This window comes from Schistocerca gregaria, chromosome 1 (genome assembly GCF_023897955.1).
Source record: "Schistocerca gregaria isolate iqSchGreg1 chromosome 1, iqSchGreg1.2, whole genome shotgun sequence".
In the NCBI taxonomy this organism is placed as follows: Eukaryota; Metazoa; Arthropoda; class Insecta; order Orthoptera; family Acrididae; genus Schistocerca; species Schistocerca gregaria.
In genome coordinates, this window is record NC_064920.1 from 614961072 (window position 1) to 614982621 (window position 21550).

Genomic DNA, 21550 nt, shown 5'->3' on the forward strand with positions numbered 1-21550 from the left:
GTGCCTACATTGTGCATGGTCTGTTGCCTGTGTCTATGTGCCTGTGGTTCTGTCAGTGTGATCATGTGATGTATGTGACCCCAGGAATGTGTCAATAAATTTTCCCCTTCCTGGGACAATGAATTCACGGTGTTCTTATTTCAATTTCCAGGAGTGTATTACTGAAACCATTAAAGGAAGATTCATAAAAGCAATTCAAAAACACAGGGGAATTTTCTTTTGAAAGGAACTTACTTTGCAGCTTTATGTTCCTACGCTTTATGGCGCGAGCAAGATGAGCTTGCTATCGTACACATTCTAATTCATCAGTCAGTGTTAAACGACGTCTACAGGGAAGGTATGTCGCTGAAGAATAGCAAGACAAATATTTCATCTGTAGGTGGCCAATCAATCCGATATGTATGAAACTCTTGATGCTTCGTTGCGAGAGCAAACTTATGAAGGAAGGTATCGTTTGAAGAGCAGTTTTCATCAAGACAATGTGATTGTTACTGTTGTTATTGACATTGTTATTGTTGTTATTTTTGTGGTGGTGGTAGTGTTGTGCAATCTGAAGACTGGTTTAACACTGCACTCCACGCTACTGTATCTTGTCCACACTGTTCATTATCCACACTTTACTTACATACATGACTATACTTAAAGTAGTTTCAGGTAAATCTATCCCCATTAGTTAATTTTGTATTTCATATTCAAAAGATCTTTTAACAGAAGTGATTTTCTTACTAATGTTGTCAGTTTCTATCCTATCTATTTCAGCTACCATATTATTTTGGCACCTGAACATCTAAATGCATCAGCTACTTTCAACATCTCATTTCTTAATTAATTCCCTCAGCATCATATGGTTCAGTTCGACTGCACTCCACTTCCCTTGCTTTACTATTTTTGATGTTTACTTTGTAATTTCTTTTCATGACAGAGTCATTCTGTTCAACTGATATGCCAAGTTCTTAGCATTCTTTCACTATATTACATTTATTTATGCTACAACTAGAATTGCCTCTTCCAAGTTTCTCTGTGGTTTCCATTACCCCTTTATATCTACTCTGTGTGCTTGCTTTGACTCAAATCTCTCACTACCTTGTCAAACTGTTCACTCAGTAATGTACCTTCCATCCATCCACCTACTTCTCCTTTGCTTTCGATAACATTTTCATGTTTCTATCGTTTATATAGGTCTTCTGTGTATTCCTTCTCTTCTTTGCTTAGTATTATCTTATCATCTAGATTCTTAAAATTTATAAATCTGCTTACATTCTCTGCACTGTTTAATTACCATATATGTTGCATCCATCATTCTTTAGTCATATGCTCCTTTACAGCTTTACGTTTCTGCTCTTACGATTCCTGCATTGCCATTAAATATTTTTCTTACGTTTTAGATATCTGTAGCCCATTTGGTTGTTCCATGTACTGCTGTGTTTGTATATTTTCAACTATCGCCAATTAAAATGATTATCTCAAATGGTATAAATGATTACAAATTTTCCTTGCTTTTCTGTCTAGTTGTAACCCTGCATCTGTCATAGCTACCCATTTTTCACATATGGTAATATTTTCTCATTTTATTCAATGCTTCTCGACTGCTCCCCTGAAAATCCCAACAAATGTATATTATTTCAGTTTATCAATGTCAAAACTTTAAAATTCTACTTTTCCACATTTTTTTCAGCTTTTATCGGCAGTTGTTAATGAGTTCCCTATGATCATAATAAAAATCTTATTTTGAAAACGTTTGGTAGTTGAAAATCTGATTTCCAGTATTCTTACCACTACATTATCTATCTGAAATCTTCTGCTGTTTACATGCACACAGCCCTTCATGAGTCATACATAATGTACTTTTTAATTATTATGTTGTTCACTGAAATTATATTGTACACTGTACGATATTATCCCAGGTGGCTGCCCATTCCCTTTCTCTCCCCCAGGCCATGTTGTCGTATTTCTCCTCTACATTTTCTTACTATGTATATTCAGTCTCTCACCAGAATTAAAGTTTTCCTGTAGATGATCTGAATAATTAATTCTCTGTGAATATTCATTCTTTAAATCTCTTCATAATCAGAAAGTATGTTTTTACTTAGGTAATTTTTTCTTTACGTATTTTCATCAGATAGACAAATGATTTTCTTCTACAATCCCAGGTAATTAATGGTAGCCCTGTACAGTGAAAGCTACTACACAGACCCATGTATCACTTATAGTGTGTTATATTAGCAGCAAGTAATAGCTGTGTCATAACTTTCCATTAAAAGGGAACACATTATGTGAATGATAAAGCACTGATAATATGGTTTACTAAACAAGGATTTTGTGACTGATAAAAAATAATTAATATACATTGCATGATCTTACAACAGAAGCCTACAAAGAACCATTACGTTACTTATGGAAATTTTCTGGCGTGTCCATGTGTAAAACCATTCAATGTTTTTAAATAAAGAGTTTTGGAGTTATTATGTTGTATGCTTTACAATACTGTACCAGATGGCTTTCCAGTCCATTACTTGGTGTCTGACCATGTTGTCCTACATCTTCTTCTTTTCATTTTCTTACTGTATAATTTCAGTCTTGTATCAAAATCACAGTTTTCCAATTCTCAAAGAGAATAACTAACTTTTTCTCATTATTCAAAAAATATTTTTACATATTATCATCAAATAGCTGTATGAGTTTTTCTACATTGTCAGATAACTAATGGTTGGTCTATACAGTTGGAGAGACTGCGCTGTGCCTTATTTGACAGTTACTATGCTACATTAACAGTATCTAATAACTTTTCCACAAGTTGCCATTGCAGGATCATGTTCTTTGAAACGTAAAGCACTGATAATATGGTTTATTAAAGAAGAATTTCCTGAATGATAAAAAACATTTAATATACATTATGTGGTCTTACAACAGTAGTCAACAAGGAACTAAAATATAAAAGGAAGTATTGTAACCAAATTATTTGTCTGACATGATTGTCATATTGAAAGCAACAGCTTATTGTGCATCACAATATATCAAAGGAGCCTAGTTGATCCGCACAAGCTCTGGTTGCTTGTAAGAGTAGATAGGAGCGCCAGCAGGATGCAGGTCCTGGTATTGGAAGCGCGCCAGGTAGCCGGGGGTGAGCGCTGGCTGCTGCAGGGCAGACAGCTCACTGGAGGCGGCGCGCTGCTGCTGCTTGGGGGCGGCGGAGACGGGGGCGGGACCGTGGGCGTAGGCGATGCGCTGCAGGCGGCCATCTGGCTGCAGCACGTAATACACGCCGCTCTCCTCCGCCTCACGCAGCTCCGCCTTGCCATACTGTGGGCAAAGGAAGCAACTTCATTGTAAGGTGACAGGATGAAGGACCAACATCTACACCATATTCTAATGGTCACTGTCCGAACGTAGCTCGGCGATTATGTACTGAATTTCGAATTTGTTGAATATTTCATTTCTGGGAAACGATTGCAAAGAGGTCACTGACTGAAACGGCCTGGTTTCATTATTATCTGAATAAAAGTCTACAACATGTTTTATTGAATTGTTATTACCTGTTTTGACTGAACAAGAAAACTAGTCTGTTGCTACTGTTGTCACAAGGTGGTCTGCCATTGCAAGGATGTGTACCAGGTGATGTCAACAACCATGTATTTTAGTTTTAAATTTCAAGGTGTCCCTGTTCGAAAGAAACCAGTCAGATGAAACGTTATATGGGCTGCCTATTTCTACGCCTACATTTACGTTTACAGTCCCAGTGTCTTTTATCATGTATTCGCGATGCTTGAGCGAAACGTGCGTTGGAGGCAGCAGAATCGTTCTTCAATCAACCACAAATGCTGAGCTCTGAACGTTCTCAATCGTATTTCACGCATGGAACGTCGTCTTACCTCTAGCGATCTCTATCTGAATACACGGAACATTTTCATAATACTTGCATGTGAATCTGATGTTAATTTAACACAAAGTGGATTGCTGAAAATTTAATGCAGTTTGGTTACATGGCCCTTGTCCTAATATACTTACGTTGTAAGGAGCCTCAGTAGTGGTGGTGGCAGCCTCAGTGGTGGTGGGGGCGGAAGTAGTGAACGTGGGCAGGTGGTAGGAGTCAGTGAGGCGAGAGAAGTCCTGTGCTGGAATGAAGAACTGTGGGCGGAAGCTGCCTGCGGAAAGTCCAGAGACTGGCAGCGGGGCCGCGAATGACGGCTGCGCCTGCGACTGGGCGAAGGCCTGTGGCTGCTGCTGCTGCTTCTGCTGCGCCTGGAGCCGCTGGGGCTGGCCTGGCAGCTGGCGGGAGGGTGCGCCGTAGCTGGTGGAGGGCGCTTCGCCCGCTGCCATCGCCGCTAGGGACGCCACAGTGTAGAACAGCAGTGCCTGCAGCAGGCGACGGTGGACCGTTAATTACAAACTGGAGGTCTGCTACACGCGAATTTAAAACCATAAAATACAACAAATACTTTTACTAAAGATTAAATTTTCTTGCTAATTTCTTAAAAATTTAGTGAGGGCTTGGGTTTAAGAAAGCTCTAAGTTTCATAATAAGGAATTTTGAAGTTTTGTACGAAAATAAATCTACATGCCAAGCGCAGTAACGTACAAAAGGCTCAAGCTACCACTAATGAAAACAGAATAGTAAATGTAATCAACAGATGGCGTGCGGTTTAACAGCCGTTCCTGTTAACATATAAAAGGCTGTAGGTTCCACACATTTACTCCTCACTGTTAGACGAAATGTCGGAATTGGTAGATGTTCGTAACAGTCAGAATGGACAGAAATGATGTATTGGAGAAGGTACTATTGCTTCATCTGATTGGGAGCCATCAAGATATCTGAAAATGAAAAGCCAAAAAGCCATTTGATTACTTTGTTCTGTCTAAGATAAGTGACAGCTACTAAGAGTTCAAGGTTCAGGTATGTGAACTCAATTTTTACATTCCTATGTAGTAAAACATTTTTGTGCTAATTTTATGATCATTGTGCATATTATCTCACTAGCCCAGTCTGAAATTTTGAGATACATGCAAAGAACCATCTCAGCTAAAAGAGCATAGTCTGCCCCCCAGGGATTCCCATTTGAGTTCACACATGTGTTCCACAATATTCCCTTGTTTGGAGAATGTTTTCATACCCGGTCCTTTTCATCGAATGTCTTCAGACGACAAGAGCACGTCATACAACCGCAGACAGATGTCATCAGATAAAGTTCAATGTGGCACGTATCTTGGCACGTATCTGCTGAAACTGGTTTGTTATGTAGTATAGTAGTTCGGAAATACATCGATGAATGAAATAGGTTTAAAAACCAAACATAGTCTGAATACCACCTGAGACGCTGTTTTACACCTTAGTCAAAACTCATAGGTCTTTTTGTACATCACCAATTCCTAAAAAAAATAGAAAATGGAAAACCGTTAAATGTTTCGTGAAATGATTGACCTAAAAGTATATATAAACGTTTAACGGATCTTTCAATGTCAATGGTTTACACAAACGAGACGGCGACCGAGTATTTAAACGTTCGAACGCGCGTCAAATCGTTTTCTAACCTGATGAACTTTTTTCAGACAGATCATTTTAGAAAACATTTGATTATTTTCCTAAAAAATTTTTTTTTAATTTTTTTTCAGGATGCATACATTCCTGCCATTTTTGTTCACGAAATGTCCTACATTTAGTACCTCATTCATAAGAAGACTTTAACAGATTTAGAACATGAACTTTTACACACTTCATTTACACAGCTAACAGCAGCTGTCCATAAAATTTTAAATTTTCTGTCAAACTACTATTTAAGGTTTCTTAATGACCGTGATTACGTTTAATCTTCTTCTTAAAGAAAACTAGGTCTCACGCTGGTCTTTATAATACCTGATTCATCTATTTTCCAATCTTCCTTAGGCTCTGAAAATTCGGACAAAGATCCAGTATGTCATTTCTACCGAGGCTCGTTTACGATTCACTCATATATTTGACCAAAAAGTCACAAACACGTTACTGATTCCAAAAAAGGTGACATGAAAAAAATTACAAGTATACCCGTCTACAAGGATTTCATTGCAGGTAGGTGCACACTGTAACAGCACAAGGAATGGAAAGGTAAGTGACCAAGACAAGGACACCAGTCGTGAAACGCTGTAATCGCCGAAGCGACCCACTCACCTGCATGGCTGCTAGATGTACTTGTTGTGCCTGCTGGACTGGAGAAGTGTGGTGCCGGACAGCAGCACGGGGTGGCTTTTATACGGAGCGGAGCTGCTTGGCGGCTCTGTCAAAATGACGTCACAGGTGAGCTCCCAGTTCGCGTCCGACAGCACTGAGTTGCGCCACACGAGTCACGCCCGCCAGACCCTATCCACCTCGTTACCTCACGCTCTCTCTCCTCGCTTTGCTGCATATCAATACTGTTGTCTGTACATGAATGATTGGCAGCGCACCAGACTCCTACACTGGCATTGGTACCACTACCATTGCTCCTTTTATAAGACTTTACCTTTTATTTGTCTTTATATCAATTTCTTATGTTGTGCTAGTAATCATATTCACATCGAGCTATTTCGAGACGAGAGAAGCCATGGAGAGCCGCATCAAACCATTGAGAAGACAGAAAGAAAAAAGTGAATTCAGTGAATTCATGTGCTGGTCCCCATTTAAAATGGTTATGCCACCTACAAGAAAAATTCTTTTCTCGATAATCAAGCTGATGATTCTTTGAAGCATTAGGTTTTTGTCATACGAAACAACTTTTCAGTGGTCTCCTATTGCACGAAATTTCAAAAGCTTCTCTTTCTTTCTTGTCTGAATTGTTTCTTAATCTATTTCATTTCTGTACAAGGCTGCAATCGAAAAAGTATCTTTGTAAAAGGCTTCCCAACTCTTATATTTACATTTGAATTTTTACAAATTTCTCTGCTCCAAGTACATCTTTCTTATTCTGCTACTGTGTATTTCATATCCTCCCTACCTCGGCCATTTTCATTTACTTTACTGCTAGAATGACACAACTCGTTTTCTACTTTTAATGTCTGATTTCCTGATCTTATTCCCTCAACATCACCAGACGTAATTCGCCAACAATCCTTCACACTTTTATTACTTTTGTAGATAACCACTTTTCAAGAGTTTATTCATTTGGTTTAATTGACCTTCCTAGCCTCTCACTGTCTCTGACGGATTTACGAAGTCTTCAACAAACTTCGAAGTTTTGGTTTCCTCTTCCTTTCCGAATTCCAGCTTAGTTTCTTCACAGCCTAATCAGTATACTCAATGAATATCATTGATTAGGTATAGCCCTGTATGACTCTTTTCATTACTTCCTCTTTTCCATGTTCTTGCCATCGTTTAACTGCATTCTTGATTCTGTTCATGTTGTGGATAACCTTCCGCTTCCTATTTATTACCAGCTAAGTTCAGAATTTCAAAGATTGTATTTTAGTGAACATTGTTGAACACCTTCTCAAAGTTCGTAAATGCTGTAAGTGTTCGTTCGGCTTTTTAACTTGTTGCGCAAGGGAAGTTGTAGCGCGAGTACTGACTAGAGTATTCCTCCGGAACTCTAACTAAACTTCTTTTCGATTCATCTGTAAATAATTCGTGTTAGTATTTTGCAACCCACGTCTCCAAAACAGATAGTGCAGTAACGTTCACAACTTCCGACACCCTCCCTGTTTTTAGAATTGGATTGTAATACACTAATAAGCGAATGAACTAATAAGTGATTTAACGCAGTAGCGTCCAGAAACAGCCTACGCACATCTAGATATTAACTGAACTGCGTAAATAGTTGGCGTCCGGACGACAAACCCAAATCATTCCTCAATTCTGTTTACAAAAGAAGGTTTCGATATAAATTTTTATTTGCCTACATTGCGACTATATAAAATGGTGTTATTGTGACTCAGTGCTTCACTGTAATTTTCTCTCTGAGTTCTTGCCACATGTCCTGTCATCCTGTTCCTTTCCTCTTGTCAGTGTTTCCCTATATTCCCTTCCTCACAGATTTCGCGGAGAACCTCCACAGGCTACCTACTTCTTAAAATTCTTCGGTAGCACCATACCCCTAACACTTCGATACTTTTTTCTTACAGTTTTCCCACAGTAAATGATTCACCAACATGCAGTGTTGTTATCAGAAATTTCTTCCTCGAATTAACGCCGATGTTCGATACGAGTTGCCTTCTCTTGTAGTACACATGAAGAGTAAAGCGACGAATCAAAACCTGTATCAAGGCCGGGATTGTAACGTGACTACACTAACCCGCGACAGTAACTTTGCATAACCGTACGGACTACTCTAGCACGCCTTCCTCCTCAGTCCAAATTCCCCTTCACACCTTAACGCCCTTGGTGTTCCCCTTAAACTCGAAGAGCACGTCAAACGCATTGGAATAGCACCTCAGCACTAGCCTAATTTGATTAGGAATTGAAACACTGAGTAAATTAGTTTTGTTATTTGATCAGCAAAATAAATGACGATGGTCGAAGTAGTAAAAATATAAAAATACAGACTGGCAGAAGCAAGAAAGCCGTACTTGGAAAAAAATAATTTGTTAAAATCGAATGTAAATATAAATGTCTGGAAGCCTTTTATGAAGGTATTTGATTCTATTATAGCCCCGTACGGGAGTGAATTAGATTAAGAAACAGTTCAGACACGATGGGAAGAGAAGCTTTTGAAACGTTCGAACCCCAGCCTTGGTACATATTTTCATTAGTCGCTTCAGTCTGCATAAACACATTATAGGTGTTTGAGATTTGAAAAGGTCTCTGGAACAAAACAGTTTTATCTGACTTCTATTGGTCCGGAATGCCAATGCTGAATGATGCAATGCTCGAATACAGCGAATAGGTTCAAATGAAAGTAGGTAACAGGATTTATATGGAGACTTCCACAAAGAGACTAGCGTGGACAAGTGCATCAAACCAATTTTGACCACAAACCACGACACCACCAACGACTCTTTGCATGGCTTGATTTGCAACTGATGGTCTCCGGGACTTCGGCTGTATACTCACGCAAATAGAAAACGAAAAAAAGAAATGAGGGAGTAACGTGTAACACCTGCAGCCACCGTCTTGATGTTACTTGTGCTTAAGTACATTGCAACCTGTTTCGGTGAATCAGTACACCATGTTCAGGCCCTAACTGTGGCTCCAGTCGTACGCAGGATCCCATCAATGGCCAACATTTGTGACAAGTTGCAACCATCAATTTATGGTTGCAGACAGCAGCGCTTTCACAGTATTCTACAGAAGCCAGTTGAAAGATATTGTCCACTGTTGGGATTGTGTATTCGATTACGCTTCACCAACTCAGCGTCAGTTAACCTTGTGGCGCGTAGCGTCCAGTACAGTGGACAGCTGTTAATGGTCACTTATTTGGCATTTTCAACCAATCTTGAGGCTTCAAATGCACACAGTTCACTGCAGTGGACACTCCCTACTAGTGTTGTGCCCTGCATGCATTAGTATTCTCATGACTGAACGAAAACACCGGAGAACTGATCATTAAAAGTTGTCCACTGCAGAGAAATTCATAAACCACAGGGTAAGGCCTGAAGAAGACATACTGAGTCTCCGAAACTGTTAGCAATATAATAAAAATAACACCAAAACGACAGCTGCAGGTGTTTCGTTTTCTCTCACAAAGACTCTCTGTGTACCCCAAATGGTGACTAGGCCTTGTTTACCTTCTTATACACTAAGTATTGTGAAATGACAATGAAAAGATTAGAGGATTCCTATTCCCCGTTAAGCTCATCAATTTATGTAGAGCAATACCTGTTGCCACTTCGGAAGCATGCCATTCATCATCTTTCCTATGCTGCGGTGTACACCAAGAGTAAGGAAAAATACTTCTTAGCTTTCTTCTGTGGGTGTGTTTGGGGAGTGTTATTTAAAAAATCACAATGAAATCGGTTTGCGATTTAGTTCGTACTAAACGAGAAACTTATGAAGATGTTCTGTACATCTTCGAGCAAAGGATAACACTTGTTATTTCTTTTTACATTCAACAATAAACCCTTCTGTCTGCCAACGTACAGACTAATCGGGTATTTCCCGGTTACAGAGCTAAATTGAAATGATAGTTTTACTCTGAGTTGACAAAAGTTATGGAGTAACGATATCCACATAGAGAGATGATGATAGTATAGCGTACACACGGTATAAGAGGCGGAGGTGTCATTTGTACTCAGATGATATATGGGAAAAGGTTTCCGACGTGATCATGGCCGCACGGTGGAAATTAACAGACTCTGAAAGCGGAATGATAGTAGGACCTTGACACAAGGGATATTCCATTTCGGAAATGGTTACGATATTAAAACTTCCGAAATGAATGTGCCGAGAATACCAAATTTCAGGCATTGTCACTCACCACAGACAACGCAGTGGCCGACGACACTCACTTAACGATCGAGAGAATCGGCGTTTGCATAGAGCTGTCAGTGCTAACAGTCAAGTAACACTGCTTGAAACAAGCGCATAAATCAATACGGGACGTACGAAGAACGTATCCATTAGGATAGTACGGCGAAATAATGGGACATGGCAGCAAACGACCTACGCTAGTGCATTTGCTGTAGTAAATCCAGTACTAGAATCAGAATTTAAAAGACCTTTGCACGACTTCAGGATCAGTTTAGTCACAGGAGTTAGATAATATTCCCTCGGAATTTCTAATATCATTAGGAGAAATGGCTACAAAACGGCAATTACGTTGATGTGTAGAATGTATGCTATTGGCGGTATTCCATCGCCTTTCTCTGCTGGTAGAGATGACTTAGAGTATTCTAGAGAGGCGTCGGAGCCTGGCTATGAAACAGTTCGGACGTGTGTACTAGTAGTTCCGATGGAAATGGTAAGTTGCCGGGTCTAGTAGTGTTTCATACATCGAAAGTGTTATAATGTGACGGCATAATTATATTGATGAGTGTGTAGAAATTTCGTAATTTTTAAGTGAATTTTGTGAAGAGAAAAAGACATGAATTCCGCTTTGCGTATTGAGCAGTTCGGTGGCTAAAATCTGTGACTGCATTAGGTACCGGCAGACTTAATATTTGTCGAGCATTCTCAATCAAAACAATCCGTATTTTTGTACCTATTACGTTTTCGGGAAATGCAATATCATAATCTTGCTAACGTAAGTGAAAGGGATTGTGAGTGATTGTGTTAAGACTAGCACAGGCTTGGCAGTGATACTTGTTCCCCTAAGTTTTAGAATATACTAATTAAGAACCAAATTTCCAACGTTTCATTTCGTGTGAAAACTTTCTCGCGAAACGTAAATTAGTGACTTTAATTGCAGCCTAGTTCACGTCGAAGTACAGTAGGTTTCCCTCGGATTCCCTACTGATGATCTGCTGAGACAATGTTCACAAGGTAGGTGCAGGTTCGTCGTAAAGGACGGGAGGAATCGCGCCGCACATTGTATGCTAGTGAGACATGGACTGTGGGAAAACAAGAACAGAAGTCTTTGAGAAATTGTGCCGCAGAAAAATGTTGAAAATTTGGCGGACTGATTATGAATGAGGACGTTCTCCGCTGAATCGACGAGGAAAATAATGTATAGAATAAGCTGACAAGAAGAAGGAATTGGATGATAGGAATTCGTTTATTAATACGTGTTTCGCCTACGTGGGGCATCTTCAGAGTGTCTCAAATTTCTACTTTTCCAACATTTTAAAAACTGTAAGAAGACTCTGTGTTGTTACATAGATTTTTAAAATGTTGTAAAAGAAAAATTTTGACCTAATATGAAGATGCTTCAAGAAGACGAAAGGCGTTTTTGTTAAAGGAATGAATTGCAACCAAGATTGTTTTTAATACAAATATTTTACATGCTGTTGCTGTACCAGATGGCGTAATGGAGTAGAAAATGTTTTTATGATGTTTTAAATGATCGTAATGATCTCGTTCTAGAACAGAGCATGTTTTAAGGGGAAAAATTATATACTGAACGTTTTCTACATGCCATACTCATATAACAAGTTAACTGTACACCAAAATTGTAGTTCAATACAATTCAATCTTCAAGGAAACATTAACCACCATTGTTCCTTTAATAGTCACCTACTGCAACTAGCCATTTCAGAATGTCACTGTAACATTCAGTTTCATCCTCGGAATAACTGTATGAAGTCTCTAGTGATCCACCCTACTGACTGCTGCAGTCGACATATTTCGTGATGAGGAGCGTCTTTGAACCTTGGCTCGATAACTGCTACGGCTCAAATTTTCAATAAAAGACACCAGCAATGGCAGCCCAAGTCTTCATTTACGAGAAGTCACCCACGCTCTGCTAACGCCATATCAAAGAGAGTGAAGGAGCTGTCAGAGATTCGGGGCTTCCACATGTCCTTGTGGTAGCAGACTGCCCCTAGACGCCGGAATAATAAGTAACGACATGAGGCTGCAGGGCGTGGCAACGAACTCATTATTAAAAATTATGTGCAACCAAAGGGCAGGTGCCCTGTAACTCAACAAATGTCATGACAGTATCTGCATTGACAGATGACTCCGGATTATTCGATTAAATTTTGGGCGTACAGTGGCATGAACTCCATTTCTCATTCCGATATATCGGATACGTGTCATTTAACCGTGTTCAGAGTGAGCCGAGAGTTTGACGCTCGAACACTTGCTCCGTCCGTTCTAACTCGTGGACCGCGTCACTGAGCAAGCAACCACAGATATCCAAGGCTCCAGGAAATAGATCTGTGCCCGCGTGACCGATCCCAGCTGGTATATACTTGAAAACCCCGAGAGCTGTATTGTGGTGACGTCTTTGTACATTTACTACAGAAAGTGACGAATTGCATGATTTATCAAGCTGAAACCACTACCCCTATTAATTAAACCGCTCGCTATCAGAACTCAGTTGTGTTTTTCATTACTGAGACTCAGAAAGATGAAGTCGAGGCTAGAATTTCGACATTTTCAAACGCCATAGAGCGCTGTGAGTCACTACAGTGCTCAAGAAAGGTAGTAGGAGTAATCCACTAAATTACAGGCACATATCATTAACGCCGATATGCATCAGGATTTTGGAACAGATATTGCATACGAACATTATGAATTACCTCGAAGAAAACGGTCTATTGACACACAGTCAATATCGATTTAGAAAACATCGTTCTTGTGAAACACAACTAGCCTAAAATAAAGAAAAGGGTGAGACCATCAATATGGGTGCTAAAAGGAATCTGTTAAACTTCGTTTACATGATAAATCAGTCAAATCTAACGGCCTTAAATTCAACTAAATACCTAGGAATTACAATTAAAAATAGCTTAAATTGGAAGGAACGATTAGATGCTGTGGGGAACTCTAACCAAGACTGCGTTTTATTGGCAGGACACCTAGAAAATGTAACAGATCGACTAAAGAGACTGCCTACACTACGCTTGTCTTTCCTCTATTAGACTACTGCTGCACGGTGTGGGATCCTTACTAGATAGGATTGACGGAGTCCTTCGAAAAAGTTCCAAAAGGGCAGCACGTTTTGTATTATCGCGAAATATGGGAGAGAGTGACACTGAAATGATGCAGAACTTGGACTGGACATCATTGAAAGAATGGCGTTTTTCCACGCAGAGGAATCTTCTCACGAAATTTCAATCACCAGCTTACTCCTCCGAATGCTAAAATATTTTGTTGACACCGACCTACATAGTGAGAAACGATCACCACGATAAAATAAGGGAAATCAGAGCTCGTACGTAAAGGTATATGTGTTCGTTCTTTCTGCCCTCTATACGAGATTGGAATAAGAGAGAATTGTGAAAGTGGTTCGATGAACCCTCTGCACGCACTTAAATGTGATTTGCAGAGTATCCATGTAGATGTAGATACCAACAACCATTTATTAGATTATAAGAACCGGGTGTACAACAGAGCGAAAAATGTCTTTTACTTTGGGTTTGTCGAGTTTCTGTCCTATTTTTGACGATGACATATGGCAATAAAGCCTTCAATTTAAACCTTTCCTTGTCTTCTTCTGCATTACTTACGATCGTCGTTCGTTTCGCTCGTAGTGCGTTACGTATCTGCTGTGGAGGGTACCTGTTCATATGTGTAAACTCTTCCTACAAATTGCTTTGTATACTAGAGTTCTGAGAGGACTCAGCGTCTGAGAAGGATGGTGGCGTCTATTTTCAAGTAAATATAAATCAATCTGCGGCGCACGGAGTGGCCGCGCGGTTACAGGCGCAATATCACGGAATGCGCGGTCCCTCCCGCTGGAGGTTCGAGGCCTCCATCGGACATGGATGTGTGTCTTGTTCTTAGCATAAGTCAGTCAGTTTAAGTAGTGTGTAAGTCTAGGGACCGATGACCTCAGCAGTTTTGTCCCTCAGGGCTTCAACAAAAAAAAAGGGTCCATATGCTTCGGTTTGCATCAAGTGGCGTCATCTTTCCGTCACACCAAAACGTCCAGAACATGGAAGTCATCCCTCTTTTTAGATTTTCACTGTAAATGGATTTGTCTGTGGATAGAATTCAGACAGTTTAAAATTATGATTAAGTACGACTTTTAAAATGTGTCATCAGAAGAGGACTAAAATACTTTGGGCTCATGCCAGCAGATTCCTGTACCTTTTCCTTGAAATCCACCACAAACAATTTTCCATCATGGCGACAAGGGACTTCTCATGCCAACACTGTCAGTTTCTTCAAAATTTTCGTTATTAAATAAAAAGTATGTCGAGGTCATGACACGTTTGAACAAATCTGAAATATGGTCATCCATGAGTTTTCCAGTAAGACAGAAGATTCTGAAAGGCATCCTTTGGTGAATAACGAAACTACATTTTCAGTAATATATTATAACAGTTCAAATTCAGTGATTTTAGTTTGACAGGGATGTACGGAGGTTTACATATGTGATGAGCACATTTTCCCAAAATACGTCTTAATAACGACCTAAGTTTTTGACACAATCACAGTTCGGAGAGGAAATGTTACTATCGTACACGACCATCTTCCTTGTGGATTTTTAAAAGACCATAACGCCTCAAAGGAATCTCAGCACCTGCTTTGAAACTTCGCACTGCTTCTGGCGGGAAAGGGGAGGCCTCCAAAAGCTATGTAGCCTTCCTTACCACCAGGTTGTTAGGGTCTTTAGTGGTCTACCGGTATGTGTTATCACTCGGTAAACTGTTCACGGATAAGTCTCTTATTCGGATTAAATAACAAACGAAGGAGTAACATCCTACGAGTAGGAATGTGGAACTTCAGAAATGTGACTCGGATAGGGGAGCTATAGTAATTGAAAAGAGAATTTCGAAGGCTCAGTAGCTTTTAGTGAACACAGTAGCTTTTAGTGAAATGAAATGGAAAGAAGACAAATATTTCAGATTAGATGAATATGAGGTAATATCAAAAGCACCCTAATATGATGTACACTCCTGGAAATTGAAATAAGAACACCGTGAATTCATTGTCCCAGGAAAGGGAAACTTTATTGACACATTCCTGGGATCAGATACATCACATGATCACACTGACAGAACCACAGGCACATAGTCACAGGCAACAGAGCATGCACAATGTCGGCACTAGTACAGTGTATATCCACCTTTCGCAGCAATGCAGGCTGCTATTCTCCCATGGAGACGATCGTAGAGATGCTGGATGTAGTCCTGTGGAACGGCTTGCCATGCCATTTCCACCTGGCTCCTCAGTTGGACCAGCGTTCGTGCTGGACATGCAGACCGCGTGAGACGACGCTTCATCCAGTCCCAAACATGCTCAATGGGGGACAGATCCGGAGATCTTGCTGGCCAGGGTAGTTGACTTACACCTTCTAGAGCACGTTAGGTGGCACGGGATACATGCGGACGTGCATTGTCCTGTTGGAACAACAAGTTCCCTTGCCGGTCTAGGAATGGTAGAACGATGGGTTCGATGACGGTTTGGATTTACCGTGCACTATTCAGTGTCCCCTCGACGATCACCAGAGGTGTACGGTCAGTGTAGGAGATTGCTCCCCACACCATGATGCCGGGTGTTGGCCCTGTGTGCCTCGGTCGTATGCAGTCCTGATTGTGGCGCTCACCTGCACGGCGCCAAACACGCATACGACCATCATTGGCACCAAGGCAGAAGCGACTCTCATCGCTGAAGACGACACGTCTCCATTCGTCCCCCCATTCACGGCTGTCGCGACACCACTGGATGCGGGCTGCACGATGTTGGGGCGTGAGCGGAAGACGGCCTAACGGTGTGCGGGACCGTAGCCCAGCTTCATGGAGACGGTTGCGAATGGGCCTCGCAGATACGCCAGTAGCAACAGTGTCCCTAATTTGCTGGGAAGTGGCGGTGCAGGTCCCAGGTCGACGGGCACGTGCACCTGCCGCCGACCACTGGCGACAACATCGATGTACTGTGGAGACCTCACGCCCCACGTGTTGAGCAATTCGGCGGTACGTCCACCCGGCCTCCCGCATGCCCACTATACGCCCTCACTCAAAGTCCGTCAACTGCACATACGGTTCACGTCCACGCTGTCGCGGCATGCTACCAGTGTTAAAGACTGCGATGGAGCTCCGTATGCCACGGCAAACTGGCTGACACTGACGGCGGCGGTGCACAAATGCTGCCCAGCTAGCGCCACTCGACGACCAACACCGCGGTTCCTGGTGTGTCTGCTGTGCCGTGCGTGTGATCATTTCTTGTACAGCCCTCTCGCAGTGTCCGGAGCAAGTATGGTGGGTCTGACACACCGGTGTCAATGTGTTCTTTTTTCCATTTCCAGGAGTGTATTACGCTAACCAATGTCAGTGTTACGACAGCAAGACATCCAGAAGACATTCCTACTGATACACAGGAGTAGATATATCGATATTTGACAACCATCTTGTTGTCTTCACTGTTGACAACCGTGCTTGAAAGACGCGTTGTGATGTTTAGTGCAGAAGTCCAAGAGAGCCATAATAATAGCGAGGCCCCAGCACATCGTAAGGAAACTGCCGCGCCACAAGAACAAAGTGACCGATTGTTTCATTAGATTAACATGAGAACAGAAGACGTATTCATAAAATGGCATCGCTGTTAATAGGCTGTCCTTCTCTCTCTCCACCGGATGATCATAGCTGTCATGTAAAGAAACCTTAGTAGGTGTCTACCCTTGTGTTAAATGTTTTTCTAACGCTAGTATAGCCTGATGTTGAGGTATCACCTTGAAACCTGGTGCTATGTAAATAGTTTGGTTAACAAAAGTTTTGTGGCTGGTAACAGTAACATTTTCATATTTTTGCATCAGTCACAGTCGATTAATAGTCAATATACACTCATGGAAATGGAAAAAAGAACACATTGACACCGGTGTGTCAGACCCACCATACTTGCTCCGGACACTGCGAGAGGGCTGTACAAGCAATGATCACACGCACGGTACAGTGGACACACCAGGAACCGCGGTGTTGGCCGTCGAATGGCGCTAGCTGCGCAGCATTTGTGCACCGCCGCCGTCAGTGTCATCCAGTTTGCCGTGGCATACGGAGCTCCATCACAGTCTTTAACACTGGTAGCATGCCGCGACAGCGTGGACGTGAACCGTATGTGCAGTTCACGGACTTTGAGAGAGGGCGTATAGTGGGCATGCGGGAGGCCGGGTGAACGTACAGCCGAATTGCTCAACACGTGGGGCGTGAGGTCTCCACAGTACATCGATGTTGTCACCAGCGTTCGGCGGAAGGTGCACGTGCCCGTCGACCTGGGACCGGACCGCAGCGACGCACGGATGCACATCCAAGACCGTAGGATCCTACGCAGTGCCGTAGGGGACCGAACCACCACTTCCCAGCAAATTAGGGACACTGTTGCTCCTGGGGTATCGGCGAGGACCATTCGCAACCGTCTCCATGAAGCTGGGCTACGATCCCGCACACCGTTAGGCCGTCTTCCGCTCACGCCCCAACATCGTGTAGCCCGCCTCCAGTGGTGTCGCGACAGGTGTGAATGGAGGGACGAATGGAGACGTGTCGTCTTCAGCGATGAGAGTCGCTTCTGCCTTGGTGCCAATGATGGTCGTATGCGTGTTTGGCGCCGTGCAGGTGAGCGCCACAATCAGGACTGCATACGACCGAGGCACACAGGGCCAACACCCGGCATCATGGTGTGGGGAGCGATCTCCTACACTGGCCGTACACCTCTGGTGATGGTCGAGGGGACACTGAACAGTGCACGGTACATCCAAACCGTCATCGAACCCATCGTTCTACCATTCCTAGACCGGCAAGGGAACTTGCTGTTCCAACAGGACAATGCACGTCCGCATGTATCCCGTGCCACCCAACGTGCTCTAGAAGGTGTAAGCCAACTACCCTGGCCAGCAAGATCTCCGGATCTGTCCCCCATTGAGCATGTTTGGGACTGGATGAAGCGTCGTCTCACGCGGTCTGAACGTCCAGCACGAACGCTGGTCCAACTGAGTCGCCAGGTGGAAATGGCATGGCAAGCCGTTCCACAGGACTACATTCAGCATCTCTACGATCGTCTCCATGGGAGAATAGCAGCCTGCATTGCTGCGAAATGTGGATATACACTGTACTAGTGCCGACATTGTGCGTGCTCTGTTGCCTGTGTCTATGTGCCTGTGGTTCTGTCAGTGTGATCATGTGATGTATCTGACCCCAGGAATGTGTCAATAAAGTTTCCCCTTCCTGGGACAATGAATTCACGGTGTTCTTATTTCAATATCCAGGAGTGTAGCTTCAAATACCGTTTCAATTGCTGTCAATGAAAATGGAGAATGGACAGAAGAAAATATTGGAATGTGTTATAGAATCACAACGATAATCACAGAGAAAATATGAAAACATGTCCCAAAAGACAGAAATGTAGACCAACAATTCCATCAAAAGTTGGAAGATTTGAACCACAATTTTGAAACTGGGTTATGAAGAAAATTTTCAGTGTTAAGTTAGAGGTAAATAAAGATAGCAAGAAATTCAAGATTGAAAGAAGTTAAGTTGGAGCAAACAAAATTTAAATTGTCATAAACGAGAAGACAGGGTGCCTGGATAGAAACACTGAACAGTGTAAACGAGGAAAATCTGAATTAAAGACTGATTATGACGAACTTCTTTAGGACTACAGTGCAAAGAATGAGGCATAAATGGCATAAATTAAAGAGAATGTTTCTGCAATAGATAATATAGGAAAGACAGTTAAAAATAAATACTTTTCTTCATCACTTGACGTTGTTCAGTAAGATATGGTAGTAGCTTTAACTATAAAGTATTTGATGCTAATGGGGAATTGCATCCTGTTCTTTTATAAGTAGCTTGATAGATCAGTTTATTGTAGAATGGGTAGAGAAACATAAACTGAGGATGCTAAGTATTTGCTTCAAGGGAGGACGTTTGAAATCGTGTAGCAGATACATGAGGTAGATCAATAGGAGTCTTTTGAGGATTTGGTTTCAGCGTTTCTCGCAGAGTACTGGTCGATAAAAAGAAGGCAAATTAATAGGAAACCGATATCTTAAGGAAACCAGCAACTCTACATTCTTTATGGCCTAGTTCCTCACAGACCACTTTTGCGAGTTTATTATTCTGGAGATCATCAGTGCCTGTTCATGGCATCAGGATTGTTGACTGAAAATTTCGCTCACTGACTTCAGGTGATGTTCTTTTGTCGCTTGCAGGTAGTTTTTAACTCACGTTCTAAGTAATAAATAAAGATGTGTTGTGTAATTATTCGGTTTATTTATTCGGTTTTTAGGACTACAGTGCAAAGAATGAGGCATAAATGGCATAAATTAAAGAGAATGCTTCTGCAATAGATAATATAGGAAAGACAGTTAAAAATAAATACTTTTCTTCATCACTTGACGTTGTTCAGTAAGATATGGTAGTAGCTTTAACTATAAAGTATTTGATGCTAATGGGGAATTGCATCCTGTTCTTTTATAAGTAGCTTGATAGATCAGTTTATTGTAGAATGGGTAGAGAAACATAAACTGAGGATGCTAAGTATTTGCTTCAAGGGAGGACGTTTGAAATCGTGTAGCACATACATGAGGTAGATCAATAGGAGTCTTTTGAGGATTTGGTTTCAGCGTTTCTCGCAGAGTACTGGTCGATAAAAAGAAGGCAAATTAATAGGAAACCGATATCTTAAGGAAACCAGCAACTCTACATTCTTTATGGTCTAGTTCCTCACTGACCACTTTTGCGAGTTTATTATTCTGGAGATCATCAGTGCCTGTTCATGGCATCAGGATTGTTGACTGAAAATTTCGCTCACTGACTTCAGGTGATGTTCTTTTGTCGCTTGCAGGTAGTTTTTAACTCACGTTCTAAGTAATAAATAAAGATGTGTTGTGTAATTATTCGGTTTATGAAACTAATGCTCATCTGAAATATGTTGACACTAAGAGATACACTAACCTTCAAAAGAGGTCCCGGTGGAAGCTTTGACAATACTTCCAGCTTATCAAACATTAGTATAACTGTACACAACTGATAAAAATTATCAGTAACTTGCTAATTTAGCGCTCCATTCAGATCAAACATAAATAAAGTATTGCTAAGCTGGCTTGTTCGCTTAAGATTCTAAAAGAGCCCTAACAATATTCTTTCCTAAGAAAATCAACTACATTTCCAAACATTAAGAAGGCCATTAACAATAATAATCTAATGTAGAGACACTTTGGAGAAATAACGAAAGGTTGTCCAGAAGACCCCTGTCGTGCACCCAAGGTTTAAATACGGAATGTGTAAATAGTACATAAATTGGCGCACCCCTGTGGGGTGGACGGGTTCAGTAGCAGTGCTGTAAATGGCTAGCATTACGACAGAAACAGTGAAATTTCTATTCTGTCTAGCGATTACCTACTGATGTGACAACGTTCTTAGCACACTGATGCAGTGATTTGCACTCGTAAATTTAGTATTTTAGTCGAAACTTATATAATAATATGTTATAAGATTTCTCACAGAATTAAACAGTTAAGTGTTTATGTTGTGTGTGTGTGTGTGTGTGTGTGTGTGTGTGTGTCAGTACACAAGCTCATTTATAAAACACACACACACACACACGCACACACACACACACACACACACAGGTACAGTTATGCTATTTTTCATAAAAGAGATTTGCCTTTCTCCCGACGTGGTGTGCATATGTGAGCATACAACATGGTTCATAGTGCTAACTGATTTCATCGTTACAGACATTATTTAATTTTACAATGTATGTTCTTTCAGACATGCACGTAGTCTAAAGTTGCATACAGCAGTAATGATTTGCAGCTCTAATTATATTATGTATTAAGTATGGAAATATTGCTTACTGGTGACATGAATATTTGAGTCGCACCGGGACACGTACCCGTGTTTTCTGCTTATCACATGCGACTGCTTTAAACATCTCAGCTATCTTTCCACGCTTCTTGCAACGATCCAAACCTCCATATGCTACACAGTCTATCCTTCTGTTGGTAGTTACGTTACTTGGATTCCCACAACTAGGTTAATGAGAAGAACGTGTTCAATGTTAGTGTCATTACCGTCGATTTGCCTGTCTGCAAATATGATCGTTTACAAATATGCATACATGTAAATA

The 21550-nt window shown here is 41.4% G+C and overlaps 1 protein-coding gene across 1 annotated transcript; it reads right to left on the reverse strand.

Moving 5' to 3' along the window:
* Positions 1-2310: 2310 nt before the first annotated feature.
* Positions 2311-6175, reverse strand: LOC126358975 (uncharacterized). The gene is made up of 3 exons (XM_050007595.1): positions 6140-6175; positions 4006-4353; positions 2311-3300 (listed from the first exon to the last, which is right to left on the reverse strand). The coding sequence occupies exons 1-3, from the start codon at positions 6143-6145 to the stop codon at positions 3025-3027; spliced, it is 630 nt and encodes a 209-aa protein (XP_049863552.1). The 5' UTR covers positions 6146-6175; the 3' UTR covers positions 2311-3024.
* Between the last annotated feature and the right edge of the window lie 15375 nt (positions 6176-21550).

Excerpts from the sequence above, each read along its gene's own strand:
- LOC126358975 (XM_050007595.1), bottom strand. Across the intron at positions 3,301-4,005 it reads CTACTGAGGCTCCTTACAAC|TATGGCAAGGCGGAGCTGCG; the intron begins GTAAGTATATTA and ends CTTTGCCCACAG.